Consider the following 17,205-nt stretch of genomic DNA (forward strand, 5'->3'; position numbering starts at 1 on the left):
AGGGCCGTGGAGGGAAAAGGAAAACAAATGAGTCCAGGCATTGAGGGGGTCTTACAAGTATCAGCTGGAAGGGAATCTCTGCTCTATTTATAGCAATCGGGAGGAGGCAAAAGTGTTCACACCCAGGAGCTGAAAATAGTTGCACCCCTCCCAAATGAGCAGATATTTTTCCTGCCTCCCATCTTACCTTTTGCTGCAGCCTGAAGAATTAGCAGCTGGATGGAAGCCAGTTGTAGAAGAGGAAATGTCCTGATCGTAGCCCCGGCTTTACTTTTCTGCCCCAAGTGCAGTCTGATGGAATCACTGATGGCCCCCTCCCTGAAGTTCTTGAATGAGGTATCCCATCATCCCCTGACATTGGTAATAATGGCTGGCACTGATGGAACGTAGAGTCCATGAACATCTGGAGGGCTGTGGCACGCCCCTCCTTGTTTCAGATGCATTGAATGGGTCGCCACAAGGGGACAGGAGTGTAGGAGTAATGGGAAATTAATGATCCCAGGCACACAGATGTTATCACTTCAACCAATCAGAATGGCCAGAGCCACCCTTCACATAGAAGGGGGAGGAGCTATCAATTTAAAGTGACAGTCTGCATGTTGCAAAAAGAAACATTATTTATTTATTTATTTATTCATTCATTCATTCATTCATTCATTCATTCATTCATTCATTCATTCCCCGCCTATCTGGTCAAAGGACCACTCTAGGCGGCTCATGAGGCCCTTCTGTAAAGGGCCATGCTTGAAGAGTGAGATGGGGCTGCTGAGGATGTTGGGAGCTGTAGTTCAGTATTCTCCTCAAGGTCTGTCGGAGGCCAGTGGGAGGGCCTATAAAAAGGGAAAGGCTTACCTAAGAAGGAACAGGTTTGGCTGAGCTTTTAATTTTATTGGCATCACTCTCCTGATGATTTTAGTAACTCTTGAGTCTCTGAAGGGGACTGTTTCTGGGTCTGCACTCTTTCTATTTTAATTGTCTTTTTCTGGTTAAGCTGAGCCTTTTTTGATCCCGCTTGGTAAGTGTTTTCTGCCTAAGCTGCTCTGTGAACAACCAGAACTGAATTATGTTATCCTTATATAATGTTTTATATTATCAATAATTCTACCTAGCTATCTGTAAAGGAACTGAAGCTGGTTTATGTTATTCCCCCTTTATCTTCTCAAGAGCAGCAGCCTTGTGAGGTACCACTCAAACAAAAATCCTGTAGTACCTTAAAGGCTGCTGTATGTATTATGGGCTAACGTTTACTGTCCCTGCATTAAAATTACTTGAGTTACTTTTTTTTGAGGAGAAACACAAGTTACAAAAGTTGTTAATTAATAGGTCCCAGTTGGCAGGTGTGTATAAACTGTAGAGACAACCCACACCATGGAAGAGGAATGAAGATGAAAAAGGAAAACTGCAGTTCCTTAAATCTTTCAACCAAATTGGCTTCTGGCGGGGGGAGTGTTGGAATGGTAGTCCCAAAGTTAATTCTTCCAAGCTCTGAAGAATGCATGCACACCCTTACCTGTATTTTTGGAGGGGTGTGTGTTTGTTATTGGAGGAAAATAGTGATAACGTTGAAGCTTGAATGCAAGCAAAATGGTTACCGCAGCTCTTGAAAAAACCAAGGTTGTTAATAAGACAACTCTCTTTTGCGTTCGTTCTTAGGTGCGGGAGGGTAGTTGTGTTACTTTGTGGCAGCAAAAATAGCAGACAGTCCTGTGGCACCCTAAATTTTGGCAGGTTTTATCTGAGCTTTCGGGAATGGTAAACAACTTCTGAGTATGTATTCTCTATCTGGAAAACACTGGAAAAGGGTTGCTGTAAGTCTGACTTCTCCTGCCAACCTAGCAGTTCGAAAGCATGTAAAAATGCGAGTAGATGAATAGGTACCACCACGGTGGGAAGGGCATGGCATTCAGTGTTTAGTCACGTTGGCCACGTGACCATGGAATCTTCGGACAAACGCTGGCTCTACGGCTTGTGGATGGAGATGAGCACCGCACCCTAGAGTCGGACACTACTAGACTAAATGTCAAGGGGAACCTTTACCTTAAGTCTGACTTGACTTGATCCCACGTGATTATTGTTAGAGAAGCTATTAAGGTGGTGGTGGTGAACCTTTTTTCAGCACCATGGTTAGCTCCCATGCAGTATGAACTAAAATCTGGACTGGATTCTGTGTCCCTTCAACATTGGAGGCACTGATCTCCTTGGGATGCGGACCTGAATGCTCTCCCTCGATGTAACCTCCACATCTCACTGACCATTTTGTAAAAGGTGAAAGACTTAGACAATCCAAATAGAAACCACCAACCATTTTGGACTGTGGCAAAAACTCCAGTTTGTACCGGGTGGTTTGGATACAAATATCACTCACCTTCCTGCCTTTTCCTACTCATGCTCGCCACAGCATATTTCTCCTTTCCCCTGTTTCTTCCTCCTACTGATGCTTGCTGCCAATATCCTTACCTCTTCTTTGCTTTTTTAAATGTGTGGGTGAAAGATCCTTAGCTGCCCCTATGCTTCAGTGTATAACTTCCAGAATCTCTCATTGCTGAGTGTGCTGCTCAGGGTTCCTGGGAAGTATCATTCAAAATGTGCACTTTCCCTGTTTTAATGTGTTCCTAAAGTTTTCCCTGTCCCAGGGAGCAAACCACATTATTTTCAGTGCTGAAACTTAGACGGAAGTCTCCAGATTGCTAGTTGCATGCAACAGCTCCCCTCCATGTGCAACTGCAACTTCCCACATAGTTTCACAGTATAATGACTTCATCATACAGGTACACTGCAGACATGTGTTGTGTTTTTGCCATCAAGCTGGAATTGACTTATACTGACTTAGATAGTGTTTGCAAGTTAAGTGAGATGTGTTGTTATGCGCTGTCAAGTTGCCTCTGACCTCTGGTGACCCTATGAATGAGCAATTTCCAAAATGTCCTGTCCTCAACTGCTCAGCTCTTGTAAACACCTTTAAGGAGTCAACCCAACTTGTATTTGGTCTTCCTCTTTTCCTGCTCATTTCAGCTTTTTCCAGCATGATTGTCTTCTCCAGAGAATCCTTCCTTCTCCTGATGTGCCCCAAATAGGACAGCCAGTTTCAACATTTTTGCCTCCAGATACCCAGTGAGATCCTTAAGGAGTGGTTTTACCAGTTCGAAGTCTACCAGTGAGCTCCCATGACAGAGGGAGATTCGAACTCAGGTCTCCTGAGTGCTAGTCTGTCACTCTATTCACTACATACCAGACTAGGCATTTTTGCGCGTGAATTCTTAAGCTTAGAAAGGTTCCTCTTTTTTTGAATGTGAACTCCCCAAATTAATAGGAAATTTTGGGGGTTGAAGTCTCCAAAGTAAACTTTTCCTAAACTCTGGCCAAATGGGCCTAACGTTTAAGTCGGAAGATATTCCTACTCACACGCAGTGTGCCAGTTTCTCTTAAGTGAGGAGCTGTCGCTTGGATGCACAGAGAAATTCCCAGTGGTACTGTTACATAATTTAAGACCCCATGGTTATGTAAGGCAGCAGTTCTCTTCAAATGGGAAGCTAGGTCTGTTGAGTAGAGACAGTGTTGTGGAATGGTTAGGTTTGGCAAGGTGGGAGTTGCAAGATTCAGGTTTCAGTGTCCACTGAGCCATTACATTCACTGGAGGCTTTTGACTGTTTATGTCTCCTCGATTTAACCCACTGGTTCTTAACCTTGGGTTACTCAGGAGTTTTGGACTGCAACTCCCAGAAGCCTTCACCACCAACTGTGCTGGTTGGGGTTTCTGGGAGTTGCAGTTCAAAAACATCCGAGTAACAAAGGTTAAGAACCACTGATTTAACCTAACTCACAGGCTTGATAGGATGATAGAGTGGTGAGGAAGAAAGTCACACATGCCTCCTTGAACTCACTGGAGGAAAAGCAGTTTGTACAGGTCAAGCAAATAATATATAAACTGCAAAATTGTAATATCTATATTAATACTTTGCAGTGTACGCTTGTGCCATGGCTGATGAGGGCACTCTGAAGACCTTCCAGGTGCAAGTTACTTGCACCCTTTGCATGGGATATTTCGATGCTCCAAAGGTCCTAGACTGTGGCCACACTTTCTGTCACAATTGCATCTCCAAGTATTGGACAGAATTTCTGTCCACAAGCAATTGCCCAGAGTGCAAAGAGACAGTCCAGTCGGGAAATCTCCTTCCAAACCGAGGCCTGGAAAGCCTAGTGGAGTTAGTCAAGCGGCTGGAGGCAGACCTCGTCTCGGAAAAGGAAAGAGTCTGTGAGGAACACTGGAGGCCGCTGACGTCTTTCTGCAAGGGGGACAGAACCCCCCTTTGCACCCTGTGTGTGGAATCTGGGGAGCACCAGAATCATGACATGGTTCCTTTGGAACAAGCAGTTGAAGAACTCAAGGTGAGAGCGAGCGAGCACTCCCTTTCTAGCATTTCGGAAATAAGAGGGAGATAATTCAAGGAGCGAGGTCACTGGCTACAGAGCCAGAGGTTGGGAGTTCGATTCCCCAATGTGCCTTCTGGGAGAAGAGCCAGCCTGTGTCATTTGGTAAAGTTGTTAAAGTCTGAAAATGAATCAAAGATGGCTTTATTTACTGAATCTCTTGAGTGCTGTTCATATTTAAAATCATATTTTTGTGATTTAAAAAAAAGTTTTAATCAGTTTTAGATTTTTCATAGGGTTATTCTTAATTCATGGTTACAATTGTTGCTTTTTAAATTTCTATTGTTGTTGTTTAGTTGTTAAGTCATGTCCAGCTCTTTGTGACCCCATGGACCAGAGCACGCCAGGTCCTCCTGTCGGCCACTGCCTCCCGGAGTTGGGTCAAATTCATGTTGGTAGCTTCAATGACACTGTACAACCATCTTGTCCTCCGACATCCCCTTCTCCTCTTGCCTTCACACTTTCCCAAATCAGGGTCTTTTCCAGGGAGTCTTCTCTTCTCATGAGATGGCCAAAGGATTGGAGCCTCAGCTTCAGGATCTGTCCTTCCAGTGAGCACTCAGGGTTGATTTCCTTCCAAATGGATAGGTTTGTTGTCTCTGCAGTCCAGGGGACTCTCAAGAGTCTCCTCCAGCAGCACAATTCAAAAGCACCAATTCTTTTAATTGCTATGCTGTGTTCTTTAATTGTGTTTTTTGTGGCGGTGGTGGGCTGAGGGTTTGTGAGTTTTCAACCCTGTATAAACCACCCACTGTAGTGCTTGCACTAGGGAGCATAATTTAAATTGAATGAATAAATAAATAATATTGGACAAGGTATCGCTGTTTGTGGGAGAAGAAGGGAGTTGCAGTGAAACTCTTGTGAATGCCTGCTTTGACTCACTGGGGCTTTTTTTCTGGGCAAACAGATTTAGGATTGCAGCTTGAGCCCAATTCCTCCCTCACAGGGAAAGATCTTTTTTTTTAGGTGAGTTTTTAACAATAAAGCTACCTGGATAATCCTTTAGGTACATGGCTGTGGAGCCAAATTAGAGCCAGCATGGGGGGCTTTGGGCAAGCTGCACCGTCCTCAGAAGAAGGGAATGGAAAACCATTTCTGTGTATTGCCGGTATCTACCTGGAAAAACCTGGGAAAGGGTCGCCATAAGTAGGAATCAACTTGATGGCACACAGTTATTGTTGTGATTTTAAAGAACAGAGCTGGACAAGAGGCTTGTATGGTAGGAAACTGTATATTTTTACTACTTCTCCCATGCCTGTGTTTTATAGTGTTTTCAAATTGTGTTGAATATTGTAACAAGTCATAACACAGAGAAAACTCATGAAGTGGCATTGTTTTACCATGGAAGACAAACCAAGCTACGAGTCCCACTCCTGGCTGTGCTACTCGGACAAAGGGTAGAGGTAGGAAATAATGCTCTTAGAATAATAATAACAATATTAGATCTGCAGAGCTGGAAGGGACCTTGTGGATCACTGTGTCCAGCCCCTGTCAGGGAGGCCCGGTGGGGAATTGAACTCCCAACTTCTGGCTCCACAGTCAACGACCTAAACTCCATGGATGGAGAAATGCTCACCCAAGAAGGACAGAGAGGATGGAACAATGACCAGTCTCCACACTGATAACTGTCTAACCTGGTCATTAGGGAGCTGTATAATCATCTTCTAAAACAGTTTCTCTTTTCAGGAATACTTTCTCGCATGCATCGACACCGTAAGGAGTCGGACGGAATCGGTTCTGTTCCACAAGACGGATTTGGAGAGCGAAGGAGAAGTCCTGCTTGTAAGTGTTAGCTTGCGGGGCGAGGTGTCCCTCTTGCTCGCAAGCTAACAAATATAGATCTGTTTGGTGGGATGCAATAACGAGACCTGAAAACAATGACTTCTGAAGTTTGGGTATTGTGGTTCTAGGTCTGCGCCCTGAGGCAGGGAGTCTTGTTTTAAAGTGACCTTCTGGGCATGAAACTTACGTGGAGGCCTTAAGCTTCAAAATCACCTCAGATGCTCAGCTTGCAATATAGGGGATGGTCATGCTTGCTTGGGTTGAGATCCCTGCTTGGCCATGGAAACTCAAGAGGGTGTGTGGCAATAGCAAGCTGCTCCTTGAACATGGAGTAGCTTAGACAGGACTTGACAGACCAAAGCAACAAGGATTTCTAACAGGGATGGAAACTCGAGTGACAGGACTCGCTGTCAAGCTAGACTTAGGTTGGGCCCGTGACTCAACTCTGATTTGACTTTGCGTGTTTTTTTTTTTTCTCAATTACTCAGACTCAACTTGCAACTCAGAACTCACCCATCCCCCTCTTTTTCTTTTCCTGGAGAAAAATGTTTGTTTTTCATAGGGACTCAGACTTGACGCTTGGGACCAAAAATTCAGGTCCAAATTCAGACTTGTCAACATCCCCGATTCCTAACAGTAAAGACCAGAAACCCTTGGCCGTCCAGTTATATCAGACTATAACTCCCCTAGTCCCTTGCTATGGGTCATGATGGCCTGGGGATGGTGGAAATTGTAGCCCAAAATACCTAGAGGGCCAGAAGTTCCTTATACCTGAAAAGGCATGTGAGTAAAAGCTATGAAATCCAGTGGGTGATCTTTAGACGCTCAGCCTGGCCTACTCCACAGGGTAAGGTGTGAGGTCAAAATAGCCGTGTATCTTGCCTGGTGCTCATTGCAAGCGTATAGTATAACAAATAAAATAACACTGATGATATGAACAGTGATAATTATGGCCAGAATATTCAGATTTTAGGCATAGGCATCTCCTGAGGTGGTGCCCTGGAGATGTGTTGAATCACACCTTTGACTAGCCTTTGCCAGATGTTCTACATGTAACCATGTTGTTTGGCTTCTGGGGATGATGGGAAAGGCAGTCCCATGCACCTGAAAGGCACTAAGCTGAGGAAGGCTGAGTTGGCCATTTTTGTAATAAAATGTTCTGCCTCCTCCAGTGTAAGGATGTGGCAAGCGTTTGACTCCAACGTTTCTGTCTCCCCTTTTCCCACCGGCTTCTTGAAGAAATCAGCACAAATAGCGAAAGAACAAATGGTGGCCAAATTCCATGATCTGCATAAGTTTCTGCTGCTCCGAGAACATTTCCTGACGAGCAAGATCGAAAGCACGGAGCAGGAGATCATACGGACGAGGGACAAACACATGGAGGATATCTTTCGGCAAATCTCATTCCATCAGAAAGTGGTGCATGACTTACAGGAGAAACGTTATCAGCCACCAACTGAACTGGTACAGGTGAGAAACCGTCTCCTTTCCCCATGCATTCCAAGGACCTTCGGAAGGTGGGTACCAAAACTTCATGAATAGACCAACTACTTGTTACTTTGGATTGACTGACTGTACATGTACTGTGTATCTCTTAACATAGTAAGATCTCTAAGGCTGCACACAGTGCATCCAAGCTCAGAACGAATGAGTTATGAGTCACATGCTTATCGGCATAAAGTTACTTTTTAATAACAAAGGCAGAATAGAGTTACATTTCCAAAGGAACTTAATACTGGGAACAAAACTGCCACTTTGGAATTGGTGCATATAAAGGTTCATGCTTTTGAATAAACGTTAAGTTACTTTTAAAGGAATCAAGTGATTTCAGACTCTTCCAGAGTTTAGGGAGTAGTCTCCTTCCAACAGAAAAGTAACAATCAACAAGTAATTTAACAGTTCACTTAATGGAAGGAGCAGTAATTATTTGGGAGGCGAGTACTAAATTGTATAACAAATTACACTTTAGAAGTAACTTTATAAGCTTTGTTGTGTACCAAATATGTACTTTATGCACCAGATATAGTATGTATATACTGTATGTGCTTTTCCTGGTTTGTAGATATTCAGGCACTGCTGTGTTTTACTGTTTTAAAACTATTAATTTCTAATGTTTACATTGTGCCTCCTGTGAGTAGACCCAGCCTGTGTGGCTGCTTCTGAATATTCTCTACCTGGAAACTCCTGAAATGGGTTGCTATAAGTCAGAATTGACTTGAGAGGACATGAATATTTTATCATTATTTCCAGAGCATGGGGACCGCCACTAAAGCCTGTTTTCAGGATGTTACCTGGCAGTGTTCTTTTGGTCACAAAATACCCGTGTCTGTAGATCTCAAATGTTGGAGATGTATCTATATAATCCCTATAAAAGAGTAGTGGTGATGTGCCAGATCTCCTGGTTCTGAGCTGCCAAAAGTTTGCTGGGATGGTTTCTTATAATGGGAATCTTTATACAGAAGAAAGTTCACCTTTGTTCAGTGGGTGTTCTCTGACGAAAGAGTGTGTGGGACTGTAGTCTTAGATCTGTGATTAAAAAATGGGTGCAGCCGTCCAGATATTATTGTACTGTTGACAAAAGCTGATACAAGACGCAGCCCTAAAAAATCTGGTGGGATGTTCTTTATCCACCTCTGCCTGAAACACTGCTGGAAATCTCTGGAGATGGTGATTTTCCCCACCCAGCTTTCTTCAAGCCCCGGTCCCTTGTCTAAATACCTCTCCTGTGTCCTTGTGATCATGTGTATCACTGAAAAGACTAGGCCAGCCTTTGACTTTGCATTGCCTGGCGCCCTGTGTGTCGGTCCGTCCCAATCAGAGTGGTGTGTGAAATTCTGCAATGTACATTTTAATCCTACCTCGCAGGGTTGTTCTGAAGGTGTTTTCCCCCATTAGGGGACTACTCACTGCATGGGAGAATAGGATATCCGTGTGACCCAATCTTTAAAATGCCCTGGAAGTCTATTTTGGCTGTGTTTGTTCTTTCATCCAGTTCACCCAGTCGGCCTGCGTGTTAACAAATTTTCCTCCCACCTTGGGTGGCAGGGTCAGGACACAGTCCAGAAAAATTCCCGAATCTCCTAGCCAACCATGGTGTAAACTACATAGTCTGACCCAAGGGGATCACAAGATATCACTCTCTGGGTTTTAAGTCCGTCGTCCACCATCTGATACCTCTTGGGGTGTTGGACTACAAATCCCACCACACTACAGAATCATGGGTGTTATAGTCCAATATCCCCAGCAGGCATCAGATGGCAGACGGTGGACACCAAGCTTCTCCTCAGTGTGACCTGTTCTTGTTGTGTACAGTAAAGTGGTCCCTGACCTATGGAGACTCCATGAATGAGTGACTTGCAGAGGAGAGCCTGTGATAATGTCTTCATTTCTCTCTTCCTTTCAGGATATAGGAAGCATGATAGGGAGGTAAGTGGCATTCACGGCTTCGGGATAGCAAAGTGGCAAAGCATGCTGCTTATACAGTATTCTGCCCCATCTCATCTCATCTCTCTCTCTCTCTCTCTCTCTGTTTGTGTGTTTGTAACTGTATGAGGGAAAACTTCATTTTGAAGAGGTGGCCCTAATGCAGTAATAGTTCAAAAAAGGAATTACCTTTCCTGGCCAGATGCCTTTCAGAAGCATTGAATTATTTACTTAGTTACTTCTGTTCCATTTCTGTCAAACCATTCCTTTAGTGAGCTCGGGGCAAAATACAAAGCTCCTCTCTTCCCCACTTTGTATTCATAACGACTCTCTGAGGTAGGTCAGGCCCGTGTCTGTCAGTGAATTTCACAGTTCACTGGGACTTGATCTCCAGCATTTCAATCCAACATTTTGTAATTTTTTTTCAGTAGTCAAGGTCCTGATGTGAATTATTTTTTGGTTTAAAGGTATTTTTTTAAAAAAAAATCCAGTTAAACCTGAGGATCCTAGATTTGGGCCTCGCCGGTAAAACAGCAACATATCCAGTCACTATTTTCTAACTTTTCTTTTATGTCTGACTATTCTCTGAAAGGATAGTTTACCAATTCCTGATGCCCTTCTCTTTCCTTTCTTATTGTTTCCTCTATTGTGTTTAATGTTCTAGTTATGTAAAAATTGTTTTTATTTACATTTATTGTATTATTTTATGTTGCTAGCCGTCAATATGTGGGAAGGTGAAAGCAGCTAGAGCAGCGATGTTGAGTCCCACTGGGGAACAAATGTGGCTTTACCACCCACTTCAATGACAAGCGGGTGGCTGTGGCTCCCTGGATTATTTTGGACTAATTTCTGATTTCTGGCTCTGCTGGATTGGCTTGATTGGGAGCTGTGTACCAAAGACGTCATGGTCAGTCACAGTTGCCCACCGGTGATCTAAGAGAACATGGACTTGTGCTTCATTGTCTCCATAAATAGCCTCTTTACAAGAGCTCAGAAAAGTTGCTTTATTTACCCCCAGGGTACCCCAGCCAGCAGGATCAGTCCTTATGCCTATTTTGGGGGAGCATTTAGGGTAGTGGTTCCCAACCTTGGGCCCCCAGGTGTTCTTGGACTACAACTCCCAGAAATCGCAGCCAGCATAGCGGGTGGCTTCTGGGATTTATCATTCAAGAACATCTCGGGACACAATGTTGGGAAGCACTGGTTTAGAGGTTCTACAGTGGTGTCTCGCAAGACCATGTTCTTGCGAAACATCGTCTTACGAAACGCAGTTCCCCATTGGAATGCATTGAAATCTATTTAATGCATTCCAATGGGAAAAAATCGTCATCTTGCGAAAATCATCCATAGAAAACATAGTCTTGGGAAGCGCAACAGCAATCACAAAAACTAATTGTCTTGTGGATTAATCGTCTTGCGAGGCACCACTGTAGTTTGAAGAGAGATTTTCCCCAAGCTGAGTAGAGAGCACCCCTACTCCCATTTCTAGAATGAGGAAATAGGATTGTAACTGGACAAAAAAATAGGGTGCTCCATCTCTCTCGATTTCTACAAAGCACAAACAGTGTGGGGTGGAGGTTAGGGAAAAGCATGTGGTCTCTGGCCACAGTTTGTGGTGAGCTGGATGTGATCTTTATTGCTTTCTTGGAGTTCTGGCTGGTGGTGCTTAAACATCTTGTTTCCCTTACAGGTACGAGCACACGAATGTAGCTCCATGCCCAGAGCCTTTTTCATCCAAGGAGAGGTGGCAGCTTTGGGATTTGCTGGATGTAAATACTTTTCTGGACTGTGCCATCAAGCAATTCAAAAGTAAAGGGAACCACAATAACACAATACTGACCATTTGTGGTGTGCCTAGCGGGGTGGGTGGAAAAGTTTGAGTTGCAGCTCCCTGAATTTTTCAGCCAGTTAGGCTGCCATGTACCCCAAAGAGGTACATCTCCAAAACTGGAGATGTGACAAGCGTACCTTGGAAAAATTATATTTTGGACCATGAAGCTCAGCATTGCAATACTGACTGGGAGTTGTAGTCTCCTCCCTCCACCATTCCAAAAAAAACAAAAAAAAGGGGGGGAGAGAATATTTCCAACCTTTGGCCACAATAAGGCAGGACAACTGCTGGTAATGTTAACTGGATACCCAAATGGGGAATGTTTGAGTGCTGGTGGGAATAATACAATAGATAATTTTAGTTCACTATATAAAATGTCTGTAGTCAAATAAAATGTAGAGTTTGAACATGTGCGAATGGAAACCAGCTCCTAGTTAACTAAATCCCTCCAAACTCTTCACGTAAACTTGCATTGTATTTTTGCTTCCGCCCTCTCCTCTTTTTGAAAAAAATAACGATTAGGAGTTAGGAAGCTGCCTTATGCTAAGGATGTGACTATGCTGTGAGGGAAATCCAAGTCCACTCACATTTACTTGCTGTGAGGTCATACTAGAGAATTTGGGTGTGTTTGATTTAAATGCCTACACAGGAAGAGAGGAGAAAAGCCTTGTTTGCTGCTTTTTTGCAGTTCTCTTGAGGTTCTTAGGAGGCATGGTTAAAAGGAACTGCCTCATAAGCTGTAACAAGTGTTTTCCATTAGCTTTTGTGTGTGTGTGTGTGTGTGTGTGTGTGTGTGTGCGTGCGTGCGTGGGTGCGTGCGTGCGTGTCTGTGTGGTGTGCACAAGAGGATAGGTATTTAAAATAAATAAGGAAAAGTCTTGCAGGTTTTGGAAGCTGAGAAAGACTTGGGTTCGCTCTTACAGTAGCTGTATAAAAAGAGAAAAATCTTGCTCAACATTCTGAGTGAGGCCTTGTTCTACCTTTAACTGTATATAAAACAGTTTTGCTGATGGGCTTTGCTCATCCTTCCTGCATGAATGCTGGTGCAGCCACTTTTCTGCATCAGTTCAAGCAATCACATGTTTGAACTGAGGCAAATCGATCTTTTTTTGATTAAAAAAAGTAGAAGCCCAGTGATAGAGGGGAAAACTTTGGATTTTTGGGGGGGAGGGGGCAGGGGAACAGCAGGCTGAATTGCATTCCCCTTTGTGTCACATGATCAACAGAAAAAAATGTGGGTCTGTCTTTCCTAGCTCCACTTGGCAATGCTAGAGATTCAGCCTAATAGTGTTACCTATATAGAGTATTACTCAGTTCTAGCAATGCCATGCCACATTAAGTGCTGTGGGTGCATCCTATAGAATACTGGGATTTGTAGTTTGGTGAGGTGCTTAGAATTCTCTGTCACAGAGCTCTGGACTACAGCAGAGAATGCCTGAGTGCATCAGCAAACTACGAATCCCACATTCCATAGCATGGAACCTAAGAATTACTTTGGTGTCAAACTATACAGCTGAATAGTGCAGACACATTGTAAGACCTTATGTGTACAAAGCGTGATCTCTGCCATGACAGATCCTCCTCCTCTTCTGCACTAATTTCACCTGCGTATATTCTGTTTGGATCTTCAAGTCAAACAAAGTGTGTTTATAAATTTGGGCCAAATGAATGGGAGAATCTCATTTTATTAAACTGTAGTTCAAGAAAGCTCTGTGTTTTAGCACTATCCCCTAAAGCAGTGGTCCCCAACCTTGAGCCTCCACATGTTCTTGGACTACAACTCCCAGAAGCCTTCGCCACCACCTCTGCTGGCCTGGATTTCTGGGAGTTGAAGTCCAAGAACATCTGGAGGCCCAAGGTTGAAGACCACTGCCCTAAAGAGTGAAACAGGTGAATGATGATCTTCATAATCCTCTCAAACCCTCCACCTCCTTACTTTGTATAAATGGGGATGGAGGAGGAAGGGAAGTGTAATACTTTTGGCAACAGTATGGTGGTTTAGCTTTGTTTCTTTTCCTTTCCCAGCCATTCTTGAAAACCAGCTATCCTTGCAAGAAGGTAGGTTTCTGAGAGTGAGCGTTGGGCAAACTGTATTCATGGGTGGAAAATGTTTGGAAGCCATTTTGGTGGAACTCCCTGGAGCTCAGCGGTGTTGTCCTGGGAACAGTTCGTTCCTTTTGGTTTCCCCATGAGAAGCGGGAAAAGGCAATGAGGGAGAATTTCCACAACTCATGCCTCACTGGAGCCAATTCAGGTATCTCTGGGAAACCACCAGCAGCAGTAGTTGAGCAGAGGACCACTCTCCCACTCATGCTGCCAAGGAAGTGGTATTCAGAAGCATGCTGCTCCTGACACTGGAGATGATATTATTTCTATGCAACTAAGACATGGCTCTTCTCCAACCCCCCCCCGCATGTTATCCTCACAACAGCTCTGCGAAGCAGGTAAACAGTCATTGACTAACCGTATCTGGCACATGTTCCTTCAGCGAGGAACAAGAAGGAGCTTGAACCCATGTCTTCTGAGTCTATTTATTTAGTTTCCTTTATAAGCCACATTTCTCCCCATAAGAGAACTCAAGGTACTTCCCAAGTAAAATTAAAAATGTAATTTAAAAAGATAGGTTAAAAAGAACAAATTAAACTATCACAGTAACTTTTTTTTAAAAAAAGCATTAACTTTAAAAATAAATTAACAAGCTGAAAAGCTAAAAACCCTCATCCAGGGACTCACTTTAAAAGTTACATGTTAAAAGTCTGCCTGAAAAGGTAGTTCTTCAGCTGCTGGCGGACGAATAAAAGGAAGGGAGGCAACCTAATTAACCTCTCGAGGAAGAGGATTTCACAGTTGAGGCTGCCACTGAGGAAGCCCTCTCTCGTATCGCCACCAAGTGGACGTGGAAGGGCAATGGGATTGAGAGGAGGGCCTCCTCGGAGGATCTTAAGGGCTGAGAAGGCTCATGCGAGGAGATACGGTCCTTCAGATCGTCTGGACCCAAGCCGTATAGGGATTTATAGGTAATGACCAGGGCTCTGGCCCTGAAAACAGACTGGTAGCCAGCGCAGTGATTGTAGCAGGGGTGCTACGCATGCCCTATAACTGGCCCCAGTCAGCAGATTGGCTGCAGCATTTTGAACCATTTAAGTCGTGGTCCAACCCTGTCACCACTGGCTGCCACCGATCCACTGATCGTTTCACCCTCCACAAATTTATCCAATCAACTTCTAAATTCTACAATTTAGCAGCTATTGCCATGTCTTGCAGTAGAGCGTATCCCACAGTTTAACCGTGCACAGAGGAAAAGCTGGGTGTCCTCTCCCATCAGTGGATGGGGCTAGGGTTGGAATAGTTGATTATAATTTCTGTTTTTGTTGTCCTCTGTGGTTTTAAAATAATCCCCCCCACACACAATCCATTTAAGGTAGTGAGACTTCAAATCTGTCGGATTCGAAGTCTTCATCTAATCTACCCTACCAGAGCAAGCTTGCGTGAGGGAAATTGTCAAGGAAAAAACTTGTCTGAGAATGAAGAACTTCGTGCGTAAACCTCTGACCCAATTTCCATCCCTCACTCTGGGAGCCTTTCAGTCATCCATGGGAGATGTGTGGTCTTCCATCTTTTGTTGAACTGTGATATGTCAGTTTTCCTCTCACTGGAGATATTGCCTTAAAGCCTAGTGGAAGACATTTTGGAGGTCCCTCCTTCATAGAGGCACCATATTCTGAGGCAACGTCACGGCATGTGACAAACTCTCCCACTGTTCTGTTTAGTTCGTGATGATTCATCTCTTTCTCCTCTTCCCTTTTTTTTAGCAAAAGTGACTCTGGACCCCCAGACGGCACACTCCCAGCTTCTTCTTTCTGAGAACTTTAGAAGTGTGAGGTTGAGAGACGACCCTCAAGAGATGCCCCAGCGTCCCGCGAGATTTGATGCGAGTCTGTCTGTGCTGGGACGTGAGGGGTTTGGCACAGGCAGAAACTATTGGGACGTGGTTGTAGGAAGTGAGGGCAACTGGGCTGTGGGGGTGGCCCGAAAATCTGTGAAGAAGAAGGATCAGCTGGCTAAACAACAGTCCGGAGCCCAGGTCTATGCCTTAGGGAAGCTGGACGGCCATGTCCACTTTTTCTGCCCCCCTGGTGACTCCTATGTGAACTATAGCGGAGAGCTCGGGAGAGTCCGGATCTCTCTCAACTGTCTCGGGAGAAATGTGGCTTTCTTTGATGGCGACACGGGAGGCCTGATCCATCAGGCCGTGATACCAGCGGCCTGCAAAGGAATTCTTTTCCCCTTCTTTCAAGTGAGCAAGAAAGCCGTCCTCACCCTGGTACCTTAAGGCAATGCCAGAACCTTCTGATCAGTGGGGACTCTTGACCTTTTTAACCATAAATTTGCTTTTAGTTTTCACTGCACAGATGTGCCTACGCCACCCTGTTAGAGCAGTTTGAGTCCACTTCAACTTCCTAGTGCACCATCCTATGGAATGCTGGGATTTGTAGTTTGCGGAGGTACTTAGCAGAGAAATCTATAGTTGAAGGGCACGGTTCCCTTTGAGCAGAGAATTCCAAATATCTCACCAAACTACAAATCTCAGGACTTCAGATGACTGAGACAACCTGGAGCTTATAAGTGGTCATAACCGGCAATTACCAAATGAGATCATACATCTCCTTGGTTGGAGACAGGGCACGATCGAGCGCTACCTGGTTTTTTTTGTAACTGTTCAAGGAATGTGGAAGTTGAAGTGCCCTCCTAGTTCAAATCTAGAGCACCTATTTTCTTGCTTACTTAACCCTGCCCAATTAGAAGTCTTTTGTGGAAGTCTTTCTGAGAGAAGGGGACACCGGGGTAGTGACACCCCAATTTGCACCATTATTCTGCAATCCAACACTGAGCTCAAGAATCACGTCAATCTTTATTCACTTATCTTTTTTTAACTGTATGCAGTCTGTATGGCTAAGTAAATTTATGGGAATGCCTTTATGGGAATGCCAACAAGTATTAAAGGCATATTTTAATAAGGTATGTATGTGCTGTTCTACTCAAGGACTTGATTTATGTTTATTTGTCAGTACTCGGGTTTGTGAACAGACCCTGCAAACAACCAGACCAGAACGAGGATTTTGGCTCTTTGCACAAACTATTCAGAACGGATAGGGCCAAATATTTTACAGTGGTGCCTCGCTAGGTGATTGCCTCGCGGGACAATTAATCCACTAGACCAGTGGTTCTTAACCTGGGCGATAATGCCCCCCAGGGGGCGATTTCATTTTTCAGGGGGGCGGTAGAACGAAAAGGGGCGGCAAGGGGGCGCTGGAGCAGAAGGGGGGCGGTAGGGGGCGCTGGAGCAAGCCAAACCTGTGAAGATGGCTGCAGCCTTTTTACAATGTGCATGAACATATATTTTCCTCCTATCTTAATTTAGTTTCAGAGTTTTTGTCTTGAAATTTTTAGTTCCTGCATTTTATGCCCTTTTTATATTTCTTTTTGAGTCTTAAAATTCGCTTGCAACGAAATCATTAAATGTTACTTTTTGGGGGCATTTCATTTTCTTGGAATTGAATTTTGTTTTCAGGGGTCAGTGGATTTAAGTGTCTTAAACAAACAAACAAACAAACAAACAAACAAACAAACAAACAAACAAACAAACAAACAAGATATAATAAGAAATAAGAGGGGGGCGATGATAACTTCCTCAATGGCTCAAGGAGGCGTTTCTTTCAAAAAGGTTAAGAACCACTGCA

General features: G+C 44.1%; 1 protein-coding gene across 1 annotated transcript; it reads left to right on the forward strand.

The window, feature by feature from the left end:
* The first annotated feature begins 841 nt into the window (after positions 1–841).
* Positions 842–16,486, forward strand: LOC110070837 (zinc finger protein RFP). The gene is made up of 8 exons (XM_072989052.2): positions 842–1,015; positions 3,962–4,386; positions 6,115–6,210; positions 7,450–7,680; positions 9,614–9,636; positions 11,324–11,442; positions 13,490–13,522; positions 15,277–16,486. Exons 2-8 carry the CDS (start codon positions 3,976–3,978, stop codon positions 15,795–15,797), a joined length of 1,434 nt encoding a protein of 477 aa, XP_072845153.2. The 5' UTR covers positions 842–1,015; positions 3,962–3,975; the 3' UTR covers positions 15,798–16,486.
* The last annotated feature ends 719 nt before the right edge of the window (positions 16,487–17,205 follow it).

Source organism: Pogona vitticeps, chromosome 2, assembly GCF_051106095.1.
Source record: "Pogona vitticeps strain Pit_001003342236 chromosome 2, PviZW2.1, whole genome shotgun sequence".
NCBI classification, from domain to species: Eukaryota; Metazoa; Chordata; class Lepidosauria; order Squamata; family Agamidae; genus Pogona; species Pogona vitticeps.

Bases quoted from the DNA above. Each gene is read 5' to 3' on its own strand.
- LOC110070837 (XM_072989052.2), top strand. From the start codon at position 3,976: ATGGCTGATGAGGGCACTCTGAAGACCTTCCAGGTGCAAGTTACTTGC. The intron at 9,637-11,323 runs GTAAGTGGCATT...TTTCCCTTACAG, and splicing joins ATAGGAAGCATGATAGGGAG to GTACGAGCACACGAATGTAG. The intron at 13,523-15,276 runs GTAGGTTTCTGA...CCTTTTTTTTAG, and splicing joins CCAGCTATCCTTGCAAGAAG to CAAAAGTGACTCTGGACCCC.